This window comes from Cannabis sativa, chromosome 5, assembly GCF_029168945.1.
Source record: "Cannabis sativa cultivar Pink pepper isolate KNU-18-1 chromosome 5, ASM2916894v1, whole genome shotgun sequence".
Taxonomy (NCBI): Eukaryota; Viridiplantae; Streptophyta; class Magnoliopsida; order Rosales; family Cannabaceae; genus Cannabis; species Cannabis sativa.
The window spans coordinates 76,102,120-76,123,215 of NC_083605.1; the positions used below are offsets into that span (position 1 = coordinate 76,102,120).

The following is a 21,096-nucleotide window of genomic DNA, read 5'->3' on the forward strand; positions in this document are numbered from 1 at the left end:
AGTAAATTGTCACGTGGTAATTTTTGAATGGTATAGATCATTACATTTTTAAGTATCTAACTGTTAAGTGTTAAGTAAATTATCACATGACAATTGATCCAAATTATTAAATTTTTACTTTAAAAAAAATTAGTTTAAATTCCAAAAATATAACTTACTACTAAAAAATAAACTTAATATTTATTTAAAAACTAGAGTTAAACCTATTTAATTAGGCCATAAATTACTTTAATAAATAAATAGTTTAGTTACTAATTTTACCTAAAATAAGTATAATTTGATTAAGAAAAAATCATTAAACAAATATATTTTATGTATTATGAGAAAGATTGGAGAAAGATTCGATAAGGAACCAAAATCAATGGCGAGAGCCTTCATAGGCTCCACACCCACCAACCCATTCCCATTTTCTCAATCAAGCTCAACCCTTTTCCACAAAAGCTCACGTCTTTCCTCCGCCGGAGCAATGCCGGACCACCGCGACCCGCTTCTCCCTCCTCCTCAACCCCATCCCTCTCTGGAAATCGTCGACGGAGCTCGTGGTTCCTTTCTCCCAGCGTTAAAGACTCTGCTACGACCTTACACCGCTTTTCCAGTCGTCGGATGGAATCGCCACGTGGAAACCATCTTCGCCGCCTTCTTCCGATCTGTTCCCGACGTTAGACTCCGTCGCGAGTGTCTCCGTACTAAGGATGATGGTTCTGTAGCTCTCGATTGGGTTTCTGGTGATGATCGTAGCTTGTCTCCTGATTCTCCTCTTCTTATTCTTCTGGTAATTTGATTTATGAGAAAATGTAATTCGAATTGAGGTTTTGTACATTATAGTAGTCTGATTAGGTGTAATTAACTAAGCTAAGCTGTGGTAATTTGATGCTTAATCAGTTGTGTATATTGAGTAATTGCAGCCTGGTTTGACTGGTGGTAGTGATGATTCTTATGTGAGACATATGATACTTAGAGCCAAAAGAAAGGGATGGCGTGTGGTTGTTTTCAATAGCAGGGGTTGTGGACATAGCCCTGTTACCACTCCTCAGGTCCGTATACTCATATATATATATATATATATATATACACACATTGTCATACACTGAATTATAAATTACAATAATAGGCAATTTGATACAACAAAGTTAGAAATTTATAACACTTTGAGTAATTGAATGTTTGGAAAACATACTTGATTTATTCGTTGAGATAGTTAAGAAATGATGGACATTGGTAGTGCAATACTAACCTAACATATGTATTTATAGAGTAGAATCCAGTAACAGAACTTTGTTGGACTGATTCCATACTTCTACTTCAACTAGACTTCACACATCTTCGCTAAGTAAATCATGGGTTAAAACGACAAAGAGCTATTCATCAACTAAAATCTTATTAATAAAACAATTCTGATCAGGCCTGAATAAATATTGGATCTTTTTTTTTCTTCTTCATAATAGATATCTCTGAGCTTGTCCTAAGTTCTCACCTTCTGTATCCCTTGAAATTACTATCTTAGGTAGACCATTTTGTATGCAGTTATGCCCGTTTTCAGAATCGATGGTTAGCCATCAAAGCTTGATGTGTTTGGAATATTGAATTATAAATTTCTTTGAGGGGTTAGCAAGTGTTACTTCATGTTGGGCTCTTTTGATCCCATTTGCCAACTATTGGATATTGTTACGCAAAGTAATGCCTTTTTTGGTTTCCCTGACCCTGAATTACATTGTTTTGTAACTTAATCAGTCAGGCCCTCTCTTCAGAATTGATGATTAGCTAATGCCATTACCTAATATATCGATTATCACAAGCTGAGGTGGGACAGTTAATTTAGTTATGCCCATTCTAGAATTGGCGATTAACTATAGAAACTTATTGGATACCGAATAATGAAGTTTAAAATTATTGTGGAGCTAGCAAGTGTTTCCTAATGCTGGAATCTTTCGAATCTCATTTACCAAAGAACTGCTGCATTACAAAATGAAAGCTTATGTTTTATTTTTTGTGTGCTTTCTATTTGGATTGTCAAGTTGCGATTTTGAAGTCTAATATGCTGATGACATAACTAAGTTTGTGATTATCTCATAACACTGATCTGCAGTTCTATTCAGCTTCATTTTTAGGAGACATGCATGAAGTAGTAGCACATGTTGGTGCTCGGTATCCGAAAGCTAATTTATACGCTGTTGGTTGGTCTCTTGGTGCAAACATACTCGTTCGCTATTTAGGCCAGGTAAGACAATCCTTTAATTATCCTCATAATCATGTCCATAATGGGGTTGGGGACTAGAAGAATTGAACATTAATCTGCCAAGCACAACTAGTTGACAGTTATCAAATAGAGCTCCTATGTAATCTAGATTTATGTGACCTTAACCCATGGTTTTGAGGCTTAGTCCACTCTGTAAGAGAAGTTATTGTTTGATTTTGAATGGATTAAAACTACAACATACTATTGTCTTTTTCTTACCTTTACACTGCTACTTGCAGGAATCTGATAAGTGCCCCCTTTCTGGTGCTGTGTCATTGTGCAATCCCTTCAATTTGGTCATTGCAGACGAGGATTTTCGCAAGGGATTCAATAATGTTTATGACAAAGCTCTTTCGAGTGCTCTTTGCAAAATTTTCAAAAAGTAACTCCTTGATATACTGATATAGTTTTCCTATATAAAAAGAAAAGCTCAAATTAATAAGTCCATTGGTTGATGCTACATTGCAGGCATGCTCTACTTTTCGAAGACATTGGTGGTGATTTTAATATTCCATTGGCTGCCAATGCTAAGACTGTCAGGGAGTTTGATGAAGGACTAACTCGTGGTAAATATTTATTGATAAAACTGCTTTTTCTACCTAGATAGATACAATGATCAAATATTATCACTGATGAGAGCATTCCCTATGATATTCAATATAAACTTTCAGTTTCATTTGGCTTCAAGTCAGTAGATGATTACTACTTTAACTCCAGTAGTTCTGATTCCATTAAAGATGTCTGCAGACCTTTGCTTTGCATCCAGGTAATACCGCAGTCATATCCCATACATTCATTATTGTCGTTCTACATCTCACCATACCATTACCATAAATGTGTCATAAGATTTTGATAATCATCTGGTTTAGGTATTAAGCTGGTTTTTTCTTGACATTGATCAGTGAATACTTGACAATTGATTCTTCATGTAACTTTTTTTCTATTTAAAGTGCTAAATAGAAGTGACCAAGAAGATGGCTCACTTATAGGATATGGTTGATAATATTCTCATGTTATGTTAGGATTCCACATCAACTAAGCATGGAATTGGTGGTATATTATTACTTGGGCACCCTCCTCTCTTAGGCTAGCTTTTTGAAGTGAGTTCTACTCAAGTAGTTGTAAAAAATAGTATCAGAGCCATGCACCCTTAAGTGGAACCGACGTTGTTGAAGGGGCGACCTTTGGAAAAAGTACAAAGTGGGCCACGGCAGAGTAGGCCGCCATGGATGTGGGCTCTAAAGGAGAGTGTACTTTTAGGATTCGACATTGACCAAGTATGGAATTGGTTGGTGGTATATAACTACTCGGGCACTCTTTTCTTAGGCTAGCTTTTGATAGTCAAAATTCTACCAAGTGATTGTAACATGTTAAAAATGATGATAATATTGAAGAGAACATGCAAGAACTGTTAACTAAAATCTACAAGCATCTTGAATGGACTTAGATAGTCGGGAGATTTTAAAGGTTTATATAGGGAAGTGTACAATTGAAGGACCTCTAGTTGTTGCTACCACATTTTTTTTTTAATTCTTTGTTGCATATTCATATATGGCACCATGGATTTGAAAAGGTACTGATGCAGGAGTTGTGTGTGTGTGTGTTCATCTTTTCATGAATTACCTTCTCTATGAAGTCATCATAATTATTTTTCTTAATGATTTACAGGCAGCAAATGATCCAATCGCTCCAAATAGGGGAATTCCTCGAAAAGATATTAAGGTCTGAGGGAATTCTTGTGCTCTATAAATACTAATACAACCTTCCAAAAGCTTAATATTATAATTTGAATTTTCCCATACATTTTCACAGGAAAATCCAAACTGTTTGTTGATAGTGACACCACAAGGCGGTCATCTCGGTTGGGTTGCTGGCGATGAAGCTCCCATTGGAGCTCCTTGGACAGATACTGTAGTCATTGATTTCCTTGAGCATTTAGAGAGAGAAGCATCATCATCATCATCATCATCTAGTAACACAGGCAGCATAGTGCACCATATGGAAGTGTAAGTATCACCAATTGCCTCATTCTTGTATGAATATTCTTTTGTTGCCATTGCAGCAAATTACACATTATAAATTTATGAAAATCAAATCAAATCAAATCAACCAATCAATTGTGAAGGTGTAACATTTTGTGTTGATCTTGATTCAGAACACTGTAAAAAGATAAAAAATATGAATTATGAATATGATATTGTGATTCAGAGATTCTTTGCAGTCTTTTTTTGGTACCTTATTTGGATTGTCTCTATATGTGAAGGAATCTCTTGACTTGATTCCTTTTTCTTTGTGATTTTCTTTACACATTTATCCAAATAATCTCTTGACTTTATCAACATCACAACTCATCAATTCAATTGCAATTTTGCTATTAATGTAGACACAATTTAGATATATAACACTCACCAACTAAAATTGGATTATATATACATAATATTGTGTGTAGAAATTTCCTTTTGAAGATGACCCCTCAAAGTAAAGACTATTCAAAAAACAATAACTTCTTTTCTTTTCTTTTTTCCCCTTTGTGAGGTGATATATATTATCCTTTTAAACATAAATATTTGTTAATAAAATTAGAGGGATTAAATTTTTAAGATTTCAAATGAGAAGATCCAAGATTTAATCACTTTTTCTATTACTCTAACATTCTAACATTCTCTAACATATTATATTATAAATTATAATAATTTTTATAAAATATTGTTGATAAGTTAGGTCCTTATAAGAATGGTCGAAATTGATGATGGGATTGGGTTATTAGGCCAAGAAAAAAGGAAATTAAGAAAGAGAGATGTGTGTGTGTGTGTGGGGATAAGGTTACTAAGATTCTGACATGAACCCCACTTTCGTACATTCATGTCCCCTCTACACCTCACTAATATCTTAAATAATTTCATTCATTATCAAACCATAAAAAAAAAATTAGGAAAAATTATATTATATATTTCAAATAATTTTAATTGCTTTTAAAAAATAAAAATATTGATTTTTGCATGGTGGTGTACATTTAATTTATTATAAAAATATTTTATATATTAAATAAATAAAATAATTTTTATTAAAAAAATTGTTAATATTATTTAAATTTTGTGTTCTATAAAAATTATTAAATGAACTTGTATTTTATTAAATGATAAAATAAATTATATATTTTTTTTTAAAATGATATTAACAATTTTTTTAATATAACTAACTTAAAAATAATTCTTAACATGAATAAAAAATATAATTTTTTTTGGTCATAATACTTTTAGATTGATTTATTATTAAGTTTTATTTTAATAAAAAATCAATTTAGAGTATTATTTTAGAAAATATAACTCTAATTTTTTATTTAATAAAAAAAATTCAATAAATAACTTTTATAAAATATTAAGTCTAAAATAAAGTTCAATAATTTACTTTACATTTATAAAAATTAATAAAAACACATATAATATATATAACTTTGTTAGGTGTGGAATATTATAATTTTCGTAATGCATATATTAGAAGGACGAAGCAAGCCATTTCAAAAAAGAAAAGAAGAAAAAAAAAAGGTGTAATAAAAATGGAAAGTAGAATAAGACAAAATAGATGAGTACTTATGTCATTGTTATATTATATGGTCTTATCTCTACCACGTGATTCTCTAGAATATACTTCAACTAATAATATATTATCCTAATTTTACAAAAAAAAAAAAAGTAGGCCAAAAATATTTAAATGAAATCTAACTAATTAATGAAAATTTTAATATTTTTATTAAAAATGTAAAAATAATAATTTTAGTATGTAAAATATAAAAAAAATAATAAACGAATAAAGATGTATCATTTAATGTTATATTTAAATATAATAATAAAACAATATCGAAATGATATAAATATAATTAAATATATATAATTAAAAAATTAATATGTTTATGATGATTAACAATTAAAATTGTATCAATTTTTGGTACATTATTAAATTATTTTTTAAAATTATAATTTAACTTTAAATCACTTTATATTTTAATCTAGGCTAATTAGTAATTTTTTCGCTGAACTTTGACATGTATCAAATCGTGCCCTCTGAACTTTTTTGGTTATTAAAAATTTTCCCCGAACTATTGAGATTGTTAGATTTAAGGGCTTCTGTCTAATTTCATTCAATTTTACTGTTTCAGTGATTGTTTATATACTAAATCATGTTTCACAGACTTTGATATCTACCAAATCATGCCTCTAAAACTTTGATATGTACTAAATTATGCCCTTAATTTTTATTCATGTTAGAATTTTTTTACAAAAATTAGACAAAAGTTCTTAAATCTAACAATCTCAATAGTTTAAGAGAAATTTTTAACGACCAAAAAAATTCAGAAGTATAATTTAGTACATATCAAAATTCGAGAGGAAAAATTACTAATTAGCATTTAATCTATGAAATTGTTTTTAGTCTTTTATAAAAATATATTAGTTAAATTGGGTATCGAGAGCCTAGAGCTCTAGCTAGCTTTTCATTTCTTTTTAAAAGAATTAATGATTATATTAATAATTACTGCATTTAATTACTTAAGGGTAGTGTATACTCATTTGTTACCTTTCATTTTATCACGAATAGGTTTGGCATCCTGTTTTTTTTAATTAATGTTCATTTAATATTTTGCATTTTAAAATTACACACTATATTTTAAATTCAAATTTTATTAATTAGATTGTAACATCACTACTTTAAGTCTTCATTAGGCATCCTCCCACACAAACTAATTAATGGGTCTAACATCTACTGCTTCTTAGAATGACGATTAGCCTTGTAAATTAATTGTTTTCTAACGTACTTTGTTATCACTTACATATTTTATAGTAAAACTTTTTAGGAGAGGTCATTCATGATTACTCTAGATTAAGCACACTTAACTTTAGTGTTCTTGAGACTAAGTGATTGGTTATTGAAAAAAAAAATGCATATCTGGTTGATTTATGCAGTACCAATCTATCCATTTAAATTATTTTCAACTATGTCGTCTATAGTTAGAATCATCAAACTTGACATTCCTCAAACAATGTAAAATTACACAACTTTTGGAATATTTATCTTTATGAATGATCACGAGACTACTAATTATTACATAAATATTATCATGATGATCAATCTCCGACCCTTCAATTATGTTAGAATAGTTATAAAATAAAATTTAATTATTTAATTACATAAAACTCATAGCAGTTTGATAAAATTGATAAAATTTTAATGATTAAATTTGAGTAGTTGAGACTCATGTATAATTTCAAAATATAAAATATCAAATAATTAAAATTTATAATTAAGCATTAATAAAAATATTAATGTTAGCTATTTGATCATTGTAATTAATTTAATAATTAAATAATAATAAATAACATGTAACTTTATAATAATCTTATTTATCTTCACGATGATATTTCTTATTTATTAAAAATAGTTTCATTTTTTAAACCATTAACAATCAATAATTTGTCTTTCTAAAATTCTTTTATTCAACAATTATTTCATTGTTGAATAAATATATAAATATGTTTAAAATATATATATTATAAAATTTTAGAACACGACTTATATTTATTTCATTCTTAAAAAATATATATAAATAATAATCCCAACCATTTACAAATGTTTGAACATAAAGAATATCCATTAATTCTCATCTTAAAATATACTTAATTAGAAATATGCATATTAATTGTTTGGACACAATTAATTATATAAAAATTGTGTTTTAGATCTGTTATTATCAATGCATGAATCTTGTGTTGCATGTATTGTTTTTAATATAATATTATTAATATCTATAAATCTATAAATTTCAACAAAAATTTCAATTATTATAAGAGTAATTTGTGTTATAAATACTTAAATTTAACTCCAGTTGTAAATAAATACCTAAGTTTAATTTTTAGCGGCAATAATACTTAAATTATATTATTAAAACTCTGTAAGTACGTAGATGTTAAATATTAAGTAAATTGCTACATGACGATTCCTGATTGGTTCAGGTCATGAATTTTTATTTTTTTCTAAAAAATAAATTTAAATACACCAATAAAAAAATGATAAATAAATAATAATTTGACATTTAACGGCTAGGTACATACAAAGTTTCAAAAATATAACTTAAGTATTATTACCGTTAAAAATTAAACTTAGGTACGTATTTATTTATAATTAAAAGTTAACTTAAATATTTATACCACAAATTACTCTTATTATAATAAATTATATATAAAATAATAAAAAAATCGATATTTATTGATGAGTAACCCAAACTTTGAAATTGAAGATTATAAAATAATTTATATATGTAAATGCTTAAGAAAGTACGTATAAGAAGGAAATAATGATAAAACGAAGAAATAAGAGAATTTAATAATTATCTTTGTGCCTTAATTAATTATTTAGGTTTGTTTTTTTTAATTAGCGTTTTATTAATTTGAGAGTTACTTGTATAATTAATAATAATCCTGTTACGTAGCTGATAATAATGGGTTTAATTATTAACTATATATATTCATCAATTTCCTATATTGGTTCACATCTAATTTTTTTTAGGCTAATTAGCAATTTTTCTCCTCGAACTTTCACATGTACTAAATCATGCCTCCTGAACTTTTTTGGCCGTTAAAAATTTTCCCTGAACTATTAAGATTGTTAAATTTAAGGACTTTTATCTAATTTTAGTAAAAAAAATTCTAACATGGATGAAAGTTCAGGGTGCATGATTTAGTACATATCAAAATTTAAGGAGAATGATTTGTTAGATATCAAAGTCTGGCGAGTATGATTTAGTACATAAACAATCACTGAAACAGTAAAATTGAATGAAATTAGACAAAAGTCCTTAAATTTAACAATCTCAATAATTCATGGAAAATTTTTAACGACAAAAAAAAAACCAAGGGGCATAATTTGGTATATGTCAAAGTTCGGGGGAAAATTTGCTAATTAGCCTTTTTTATATATACATATATATAAATATTATTTTTGATTTTGTATTTTATAAAAGTTAACGATTAGATTTTTTATTTTGTTAAATAATAAAATAGATATTGTATTTTTCAAATTAGTAAAAATAGTATATATTTTGAGCTTAATTTTTTTGATAATTTTTTTTAATATAATCAACTATAAAATAATTCCTAATATAAATAAATATAAGAAAATGTAATAACACATCTAGATCGAGTTATTATTAAGTTTTATTTGAATAAAAAAAAATTAGTTCAAAATCTTATATATTTGTACTATTTTAAAAAATACATAATTTAATTTACTATTTAACAAAATAAAAAATCTAACCAATAATTTTACAAAACAAAAAAATTTAAAGTAATACTGGATAGATCAAAAGGCTCTTAATTATATATAATAATAAATCAATATAGATTGACTAGCAAATCATGATTTTCATGTGTTATATAAATAATAATAAAAAATCATATGATATATATGTTTTATAATAATAATAATAATAATAATAATAATAATAATAATAATAATAATAATAATAATAATAATAATAATAATACCCAGTCAAAATTTCTGTAGACTTTAAGTATGTCATGCTCACGAGAGTAAATTATGGTATTAATATGGTCAATATATTTCTCTCAACATGCAAATATATTTATGGTCAATAATAATATTGAAATAAAAAAAGAACACTGCTATCTAATATTGAAATAATATATACATTATATCAAATATTATTATCCCAAAGAATATGGTAAATGTGATTAATATTATATAATATATCTAAAATAATAATAATTTTTAAAATTAGTGAAAATCAAGGTTGAAATATATTTATTTTCTAATTAATAATTAATACAAGAAAATAGTACTATATCAAAATTAAAATTCACAAATTGATATAGTCACGATCGATACAAATCAGTATACACCAATATATATATATAGATGCACATTTAAATTATAATATAGTATTATAATGATTAATAAATATTAGAGAATTTAAATTTTCAAGTGATATAAACTATATCACTTTTAATAATATAGTTTGAGATAATTATATATATAATATATTAAATATCTAATCACAATAATTATATTTATTTTGAATCGTTAGATTATTATTAAATGTTGTAATTAATTTAAAATTTTACTAAAAATAATTAATAAATAAAAATAAAATAAATTATAAATCTTAATTTCTAAAAATATTTTATTAAATATTTAATTAAAAAATTAATTTATTTTTGTTGACCGATATTTTCAACAACCAAGTAAATAATATATATGAAGAGTTGTAGAGAGTTTAATGCATAAGATTTTTACGTGGTTGGGGCATTAATGACCCTTAGTCCACAAGTCTTTATTATTAATGATAATATTTATTACAGATAATGTTCTTGGTAGATTTCTCTCTTTGATTCCCTTTAACCCAAAATGTTCGACTCTTTCTCAGTCTGTTTGTGGGGTATTTATAGTGTGATGGATATAATCTTTTATCCCCTCTTGATTGATGTGATTCATCATAAAGTAGCCGTCACTAGCCTTATTGATTATAGCGTAGTAGCCGAAGAAGGGGGTTTACGCCATCTGTCATGTCATTTATGGAGATTTCAATACGTTTTTTCCCATGCGGCATTAAATGCGAGGTGATTGTTCATTAGAACTCAATACATCCCGGAGCTGCCTTATCATACCTTCGGCCTTCCGGAGAGTAGAAATACTTCTTATGCTCTCCTCCGGGAGACACCTCCCTGAGATACTTCCCTTTCACCTAGGACTTAATCGATTTTTTATATGTTGATCCTCACAGATCCACGTGTCATCCTCATCCAAATCCACGTATTTTGGGAGAAAATAAGCACAACAACTTTAAATATATATAATTAATTTAAGTTTAAAAATAAAAATTTACTAAGTGATAAAAAATATAATTTATATTTTTACTCTAACTATTAAATACTCATTTATATATATTATCTAATAATCATTATTTTTAATCTCATTATTTCCGTTGAAAAAAATTAAAGAATATCTTCCACGTCACCATATGGATTGAATTGTTGTTATGTTAAAGGATCATATTAAATTAACTTTGCCTTACAAGGATCAATCAATATATACATATATATACAATTAATTAATTTTGTGAATTAATTTGTCAAATCATATATGTGAACACAATATATGTAAATATAGCTTTGATAAGGTTTACATAATCTATATAACGTATATAATATGTTATAAAAACTTTGATATTTTGAAATCAAACAACTAGTTTTTTTTTCTTCTTAGAAAAGAAAAAAAAAACTTATTATTTGCCACAATATTTATCTTATTAAAGAAAGAAATTTCTAGAGATTTTTTTTAAATCAAACATCAAAATTTGTCAAGTAAATCATGAACAAATGGATAGTGTTGTTTGGTTCCCAAGAAAGATGAAAAGGAAATTTTGGTGGTCATAATGATTAGTTACCTTTCAGTTTTGATCAATCAAAATCAATTTTCATTTGAGCAATAATACATTTTTTTTTTTGGAGAAAAAAATACAAAATTCTTTTTTTTTTTTTTGAAACAAAATACAAAATTCTTAATTAGTAATAATTATCACAAGCACCAAAGTAGTTTATTTATTTCTCTATAATTATTTTCCCTAATTAGTGCATGTTTATTCATTTTGGATACATTTATTTTCCATATTTTTAAATTATATAAAAATTAGTTATATGATCAAAATAATTAGCAAGATAAGGATGAATCGATTAATTAACAAATACACTTTAAATTAAATTAAAAATAAATATATAACCCACTAATATTTTTTTTCCATTACTTCTGTCTTGTCAATCTCCATTAATTGTTTTGAACAATTTTTTTTCTCTAAATATATATATAATTAATTATTGTGATGAGTTCTAAGAATATATTATATTTAAAAAAAAAAAAAAAAACAGACGTGATATATTTGCATTGCAAATCCATCCACACATTCTATAATAATATTTAAATCATGTGCATAAACTGCACAAATCATTATTGTTTTTACTTTTTAAATCATTATCATTTTAGGTTTTGATTCATTAATATCATTTTATTAATTCAAAAAACTGAAAAAGTGTTTAAGAGATAATTTAATTTAATTTAAAGACATACCCATATGTATATTCCTTCAATATATATAAGATTCCAATAACTAAAGGGAGAAAATAACATAATAATAATTAAAAAAAAACAATTATTATTACATAAAAGATTCCATATATTATACAAAAAAATATATTGTAATCCAACATACATACAATAAGATAATATTATCACATTTTACATATTTTTATTATAAAATTTATAGATATGAAGTGGGGTTACTATTGTTTTTTTTATTAAGACCGAATTATTATTATTAATAATATATATTATACAATAATTTTTTCGATAGATTTAATCATACTAAAATATTATTTATCCATAGCTTGGTATATCCAATTAAAATTGTTATGTAATATGAATTAAATTGCACCTTAATTAAAATACATATAATAACACTCTCTCACAAAATAATAAACACAAAATCTATTTTGACCTTTATTAATTAATTTATTTACATAGATTTTTCTTTTTTAAGATAATAGAAAATTCTCCTATAGAAAAAACAATTCAAGAAGTGTATACAAGAATTGTTTTCAATCTACGTAGATTATTAGTACTTGTATGACTGAATAATTAAATGAAAAAAAAATAAAAAAAAACTCATCCTTATCTATTTCTCCTTCTTTTTTTTTACATATCTCATTTTATTTTTATTGTTTTTTCTTTTAATATAATTAATAAAAAAAGTTTGCAAGACATTAAATATATAAAATCACGACCACATTCACATTTACTGTACTTTTATGAATTTTTATCTAATTTTATTAATAAAAATTTAACGTGAATAAAATTTATGCAGTATAATTTAGTATATATTAAAATTCAAAATATTTAATTTAGTACAGATTAAAGTGTGAGAGATACAAATTAATAAATATTAAAGTTTAAGAAACAAAATTTAATACATATAGACAATTGTCGTGTAAGTAAAATTAAATGTAACTAGACATAAGTTTTTGAATCCAACAATCAAAGAGAATTTTTAACTGCGGACCTGAAAAGTTTAAAGACATGATTTGATACATATCAAAGTTAGCATGCAAAAATCTAAATCAACTAAAAAAAACGTAAATAGTGAGATAAGTACCAAAATATTTAAATTTGCAAACAACATAAACTGAATAATTTTTTTAGTGGTATAAGTATCCAATATTATAAAATTGTAATTTTTCTCCAGTTTTTTCATTACAGTTTTTGTTAGACCCAATGAATTTAGAATGCAGACCTTATATATGTCATGTTTAAGACAATAACAGAGTTTGTATCGACGAAGTTAAAAAAAAATAAAAAATTACTGATACTGCTAAAAAATCATTGAGTTAATTATACGATACAAATTTTTTTTTTGAGAAAAATTATACGATACAAATTTAAAACTTTAGATACATATACCAGTAATTTACTCTAATATATAACTCATGTTTAAGAAATATAAAATTAGGACCACGTTCACATTCATGGAAGTCTAATAATTTTATTAACGAAAACTTAACTGAGTGAAAATTAGACAACACGATTTAATACATATTAAAATTTGACTGATACAATTTAATAAATATTAAAATTTAAAAATTAAAACTTAATACATGGTAAATAATTAATCGTATTAGTAAAATTATACGTAATTAGACAGAACTCCAAAAATACAAATTAACCAAAAGTAAAACTCATATTTAAGAAATATTTCTTCCAAAATAAAATAAAAAATAATTAAATATATAAAATTACGACCACATTCACTGAACCTGTCCCACCTAAAATACGTACATAAATCTTATTCAAAAAAAAAAAATACGTACATAAATTTCATATATAAATACCCAAATTTCCATGCACAAAACATTTCCCATTAACCCAAAATCTCAATTCTCAAATCTCTCTAAAATGGCCGAAACTCAATTTCTCACAACCAAGAAACGATCCGCCGCCGTACACGACGGCGTAGACGGCTTCGATTACACCACCAAAAAATCAATGCTGTTCCCCACTACAAAGGCCGACCAAGACCCAGCGGCGGCACTAGCCGGAGCACGCCACGAATTCGGCGAACACGGCGGCGTAAACATGTCAATCGAAGCATCAGCAACTTTCACGGTAATGGAACCTGAAACGATGCGGCGAATGTTCGCCGGAGAATTAGGCGCCGACAGAGATTTCTTCATCTACAGCCGTCACTTTAATCCGACGGTCCTAAATCTCGGACGCCAGATGGCAGCTTTAGAAGGCACCGATGCTGCTTACTGTACCTCAAGTGGTATGGCTGCGATTTCCTCTGTTTTGATGCAATTAGTAAGTAATGGCCAAAACGTCGTCGCTTCGAGGACTCTTTACGGTGGGACCCACGCTCTTCTCACACACTTTTTACCTCGAGTTTGTAATATAACAACCACTTTCGTTGATGTCAGTGATGTGGAGAGTGTGAGACACGCGATCGTTGAGGGAAAGACGAAGGTGCTTTATTTCGAGAGTGTTTCTAATCCTACTCTTGCTGTTGCTGATATTCCTGAGCTTAGTCGTGTAGCTCACGCGATGGGTGTGACTGTGGTTGTTGATAATACTTTTGCGCCGATGGTTTTGTCTCCGGCTCGGCTTGGAGCCGATGTTGTTGTGCATAGTATTTCTAAGTTTATCAGCGGTGGGGCCGACATTATTGCAGGTAAAAAAAATTTACTCATAATTTTTTTATATTTATTATTTTTTTTTGTAATTTACTATAATAATTAATAGAACAATTTAAATTATAATTAAAATTTATATAATAATCCATATAAAAATTATTGGTTTAATTATCAAAGGAATTCAAACTGTAAATTAAAAAAAAAATTAAAAAATAATATATGAAATAATCTTACTAATAATAATTAATGATGTGTTTTTATAAAAAATCATGTTTGTATAATTATTTTTTATTGGATATAGTTTTTAATAAACACAATAACCTATAGAAAATCCTTCAAATGAGACTATTTTTGGTTTAAAAATTAATTTTTTGGTAAGGTAATTTTTTATCTCTTTTTGAAAAAGTGTACTTCATTAATTACTTTATATTTTACTTAAAATTCATTTTTTAACCAAATCAAAGAGTATTTACTATTTCTTAAAAGCTAAAAATTATTTAGATTTAATATATTAAATAAAAAAAAATTATTAATAGTTTTTATTCTATTTTATTGTAAACGGCTTTGAATGAGCTTATTATTATTTTGTATGAGCTATATATAATCAACTTTGTTTGATTTTATTTTCATAAAAAAAAATGTAAAAAAAGAGAGAGAAAATAATATATGTTAATGACCTATAGAAAATTCTTGAAATGAGGCTATTTTTGGCTTAAAAAAGAAAAACAAAACTTTTAAGTATGGTAAAAAAAAATCTTTTGAAAAAGGTGTATTTTTTTTATTAATATTTCTAACTAAATCACATTAAATAAAAAATTATATATAATATTGTGTAAAAAGAGAAAATAAAAGTGTGGCTAATAGAAAGCCAAGTGTAATATTGTTGTTAGTATGATAATAGTATACCTAAAATTTTAATAAATATAATAATAATGAAACGAAAGTGTAACACGTTATTCTTAAAATGGAAACTTAGTCTAATTTTGGACAGAGATAATTATTTATGGGTGATTCTATAGTGTACCTCCTTAAAAGAGATGTACTAATCCACCCTTAACTTGTTTCGGCATTCAGAAAAATTTTTTAGTCTAATTTTTTTTTCACATTCATGTACGTTATAGCTATTTAAGATATCTTACAAAATTTTGAAAATTCAGAATAATTTACAATATAGAAAACAATGTTCTAACAGTCTATTTTACACGCGTATAAAATAAAATAGTCACGCGTGCAACACACTGTTTGAACATAATTTTCGGTGTGTTAAACTTTTCCAAATTTCTTAAAATTTTGCAGGATGTCTTAAATAACTATAACGTACATGACCATGAAAAAAAATTATTTTAGATGCTAAAATAGATAGGAGTGCATCAATATATCTATTTTAAAGGGTGTATTGTAGAATTTTCCATTATTTATTATTACTAAGCATATAATTATAATTAATTATTTATTTGAGAAAAAACAAATAAAAATTGAGTGGGTATGTACTAGGAATAGGAAACGTACTACTACGAAAATTATTAGGTTAGCATGAATTAAATGTTACGGAACACGTGTTGAAACACAGTAAAATCCTCAACAGTTGGAAATTTGACCTTATTTGGATACTCATCACACGTGTACTCCATGTGTATTTTTCTCTTTTAATTTTTATTGGTAATATATTTAAAGAATAAACACGTTGTGATGAGATTATAAAAAATATATTTATGTTTTCATTTTATTATTAATTTTTTTGACAAATTTTGTTTATGTTTCAAAAAAAAAGTTTTTCTTGTTAAAATTTAAATTTTTTATTGATTTTAGAAAAATATTATATTTTACTCTAAATAAAAATATAATTTTACTTCTACGTATACATATGTAAATATTGGACACTAATTTGTTTGGTTGCTTTTTCTTTTTTTCTTTCTTATTATCTCTCGTGACTCGTGTATGATGATGTTTTGGTCTTATCTTTCCTTATCTATTATTCATTCGAGAACTGTATAATAAAATCTTCCAAATTATTACTTTCATCTATATACTACTACTCTCTTCCACTATTTTTGACTAAATTACTCATCCAAATCCAATTAAATCTTTTCATATATTACATTATTATTATTATTATTATGATTTAAAATTAATATTATCTCTTTTTTTCATGAGAAGTACGTAACTTGTACTTGGGATACTCTATAAATGGGATTCTTATTTTCTCATTATTTCGTATAGAAACCTTATTTTGACTAACCAAACAAATGCAAATATAATTGGGTTTGTTTTGATTAAAAAAAAATTATTACATTACTTTCTTATTTTAACAAGATAATGCTACTATAAAATTTATATTTTCTTTTTATATTTAGTCACAATAAAATTTATAGTTAAAATTAAAAAAGTTGTAACTAATTATAAATCATCTTTATTATATTATGACTAAAATATTTGTGACTAAAAGTATCAATCACAAAAATTATAATTTATTGTGATTAAAAGTAGTTTTAGTCATAAAACTTGTTGTGATCAAAATTAAATTAACGACAATTTATGTTTAAATACTATATTTTAGTCACAAATAATTTTTTATTGTGATTAAAAGTCATATTTAGTCAAAAAAATATACATATGTTGTGATTAAAAAATTATTACTTTTATTTTTGTAGTGTAATAATAATAATAATAATAATAATTTAACTTTTTCCAATGATGTTGCTTTCATTATCTCTTTTAAATGATGAGAAAACTATATAATTAAATATACTTTTTGTGAACTTTATTACAACCACTAGAGTTATAAAATAATAATATAAAATATAAATATTTACTCATGAAAAATGCATGATTTTATTTGCCTGTACAAGTAGTTAGGTCTGTAATTAAGACCTAATTAAAGAGATCCCAAATTTTTAAAACTTTACAAAAATACCATTTTATTTGTAATAATTATAAAAATATCAACATATTGTATTGGGCCCAAATGAATAAAAATCTAATTTCCCAACATGAAACAGGAGCTGTGTGTGGGCCAGCAAGCTTGGTAAACTCAATGATGGACTTACACCAAGGAAGTCTAATGCTATTAGGCCCAACAATGAATGCAAAAGTAGCATTCGAACTCTCAGAAAGAATTCCCCACTTGAGCTTAAGAATGAAAGAACACTGCAAAAGGGCCTTAGAATTTGCTAAAAGAATGAAGAAAATGGGCCTAAAAGTGATCTACCCGGGCCTAGAAGAACACCCTCAACATGGGCTTCTGAAATCCATGGCCCATAAAGAATATGGGTTTGGTGGGCTCTTGTGTTTGGATATGGAGACAGAAGAAAGAGCCAATAGGTTAATGGACATGTTACAAAACCATTCTCAATTTGGTTACATGGCTGTGAGTTTGGGTTACTATGAAACCCTAATGTCTTGCTCTGGAAGTAGTACAAGTAGTGAACTCAATAGTGAGGAGAAAGCCCTAGCTGGAATCTCACCTGGCTTGATTAGAATGTCAATTGGGTATATTGGGACTTTGGACCAAAAATGGAGTCAATTTGAGAAGGCCATTTCTAGATTTCAAGATTCTGGTTTGTTCAAATAAATATGTGATTCTTATTATGTGTAATAATCTTTTATGTTGTTGTTTTTTTTTTTTAAAAAAAAAAATTAATAATGGTGGTTTTTGTACTAATTAATGTATGTGTTGTTGTGTTAATTAGTGTGTACAATATCTTTTAAGGTGTGTACATTTGTTTTTGTTTTCTTTTTTGTTCAATAATGTGTTGTTTGGGAATTATGTCATATTTTTGGCATTAATATAAGGGATAATTTTATAAGTACACAAAAATAATAGAAAAATTGCAAAAATATGACGGTACGTACTTAAGATTTTATTTATTAGATTTTATTTATTAAAAATACGGTATTTTAATGTATTTTGATGATATATTCTTGTTATTCTATTGTTAATATTTTGTTATTTGTATATTATTTTTTTAATTTTATTTTGATGTTGTTTTCTATGTGAATTTCATGTTACTGTAAAAATGTAAAAAAAAAAAAGAACCTAAAAGTGTCAAATTTTTACTAAAAATAACAATTTATGTAATTTTTTCTTAACATAATTATAAGAAATCTTTAATTATGTGACTTTTACATCTATAGTTTGTAAAAATATGGGGATTATAATTTTTTTTTTCAAGTTTTATTGGAAGAATTAAATTAAGGTTTTTAAAAAATTATGAACAAAAACATGTAGTTAGTTAATAAAATTATAATTTAAACTAGATTTTGTACGAAGTTAAAAACTCACAATTTAATAATTTTAATGGGAAAAAGATATATAATTCTATTAAGAATACGATTTTCTTTAGAATAGAAAATCCACATCTAATGTAGTAGAAAATATTCTTTCATAATGGAATATTTTAGTGGGAGAAGAGTGATTTTCATTAATTGGATTAGATTTATTTGTGTAGATTTTTTCTTCATCAAATTCTTAAATAAGTTATCAAACTCTTAAAATTATGACAATTTCAATATTGATAGAAGTGACTACTAATATATATGAATAATGATATATATATATGTACATAATTTATATACAAATATATAAAAAAAATTAAATCTTTGCAAAAAAAAAATGTTATTGTAGTGACTAGTGATGATAGACATACTTTAAATTTAAAGTTGTCAAATAATTAGCTATACTTTGATTAATTAATTAGCTATTTTTTTAAAGACAAAAAATAAAAGGGAAATTTGATATTATATGCTTAAAATTAATTTATCTACTAAAAATATGCTAGCATATTTTGCATCATGCAAAATATACTTATACCATTTTTCTCATCTAATTTTACCCCCCTAAACAAATAAAAACCAAACATCCATCTCTCTCTCTCTAGGATACTCACACCACACACACGCACACACTCTACCAGTCGAACAACCCATCACCGGAGCTAGTGTTGTTCGGCCGCCTTACATTTCAAAAAAACCTATCTCGTTTTTTGCGTTTTTTTCTTCTGGTTTACCAGTTTTTTGTAATATTTTACGATATTTAACGATGTATTTGCAATGATAGAACAAAATTTGAGGTCAGGGATGAAGTTTAGTGATGATTTGCGATATTTAGCGATGTTTAGCGATATTTCGCGATGATGTTCGCGATGTGTTTCGCGATGCTGTGAATTGGAGACATTTAGAGATGTTTTCATGATTTTGCAATGTTTCGCGACATCTAGCGATGTTTCGCGACATCGTCAAAAAATCAGGAAAAAAAATGCAGAAAACAAGCATTGTTGTGAATTGGAGACATTTAGAGATGTTGCAAGATTTTCGCGACATCTAGCGATGTTTCGTGACATAGTTAAAAACCAGAAAAAAATGCAGAAAACAAGAGCTAGATGGGTCAGAAACCAGAAAAAAAAAATGCGGTGGTCGTGGGCTGTCTTGGGTGCTTCTCGTGGGTCGTCGTGAGTCGTCATGGGTCTTCTCGGTCGTGGGTCGTCTTGGTCGGTCGGAGCTCGTGAACAAGGGCTTGAAAGGTTTGGGGCTGGATGGGAATAACAGAGAGAGAGAGAGAGAGAGGGGGGGAAAGTTAGAAAAAGAAAGTGGGAGAAGAGAGTTTTTGAAATTGTAAGGGTAATTTTGGAGTTTTAGGGTGTTTGAAGAATATTTAGAGTATTTATTTAAAGGTGGTATATTAAAAAAATAGTGTAAATTTTTAAGTATATTTTATCAAATTTTCCTTTTAAAACTACTAAATAATATTGCAAATGGCTTTCGTCACAATCCAGCCAATTCATTTTTAACAAAGAATTTTGTGTAAATAATGATCCATTTTTGACAAAATTTATGTAATGATGATTTTTGACAATGTTGTTTATCATCAAAAAAATTATGGGGTGATAAAATTCACCCGACAAATAATAATGCCATGAGAGCAAAGTAATAATAACACACTAATTATAAAATTAACGAGAGATCAATTGCACCATTAATTCATTAATTTATTCAATAACTATTAGTAATATTATAGTATATAAATATATAATTATCGTATCGATCTCTATAATTATAGGTTGTTTCCATACATCTTTTATTTATTTTAGTATTTAAGAGTGTTTTAATTTAATTTTTTTT

At 26.3% G+C, this 21,096-nt stretch overlaps 2 protein-coding genes across 2 annotated transcripts; both read left to right on the forward strand.

The window, feature by feature from the left end:
- The first annotated feature begins 296 nt into the window (after positions 1-296).
- On the forward strand, positions 297-4,450 carry LOC115717068 (embryogenesis-associated protein EMB8). Its single transcript, XM_030646006.2, has 8 exons — positions 297-772; positions 906-1,034; positions 2,087-2,218; positions 2,476-2,618; positions 2,705-2,802; positions 2,908-3,002; positions 3,905-3,958; positions 4,049-4,450. The coding sequence occupies exons 1-8, from the start codon at positions 320-322 to the stop codon at positions 4,244-4,246; spliced, it is 1,302 nt and encodes a 433-aa protein (XP_030501866.2). The 5' UTR covers positions 297-319; the 3' UTR covers positions 4,247-4,450.
- Positions 4,451-14,125: 9,675 nt separating this feature from the next.
- On the forward strand, positions 14,126-18,785 carry LOC115717307 (methionine gamma-lyase). Its single transcript, XM_030646277.2, has 2 exons — positions 14,126-15,017; positions 17,979-18,785. The coding sequence occupies exons 1-2, from the start codon at positions 14,192-14,194 to the stop codon at positions 18,548-18,550; spliced, it is 1,398 nt and encodes a 465-aa protein (XP_030502137.2). The 5' UTR covers positions 14,126-14,191; the 3' UTR covers positions 18,551-18,785.
- The last annotated feature ends 2,311 nt before the right edge of the window (positions 18,786-21,096 follow it).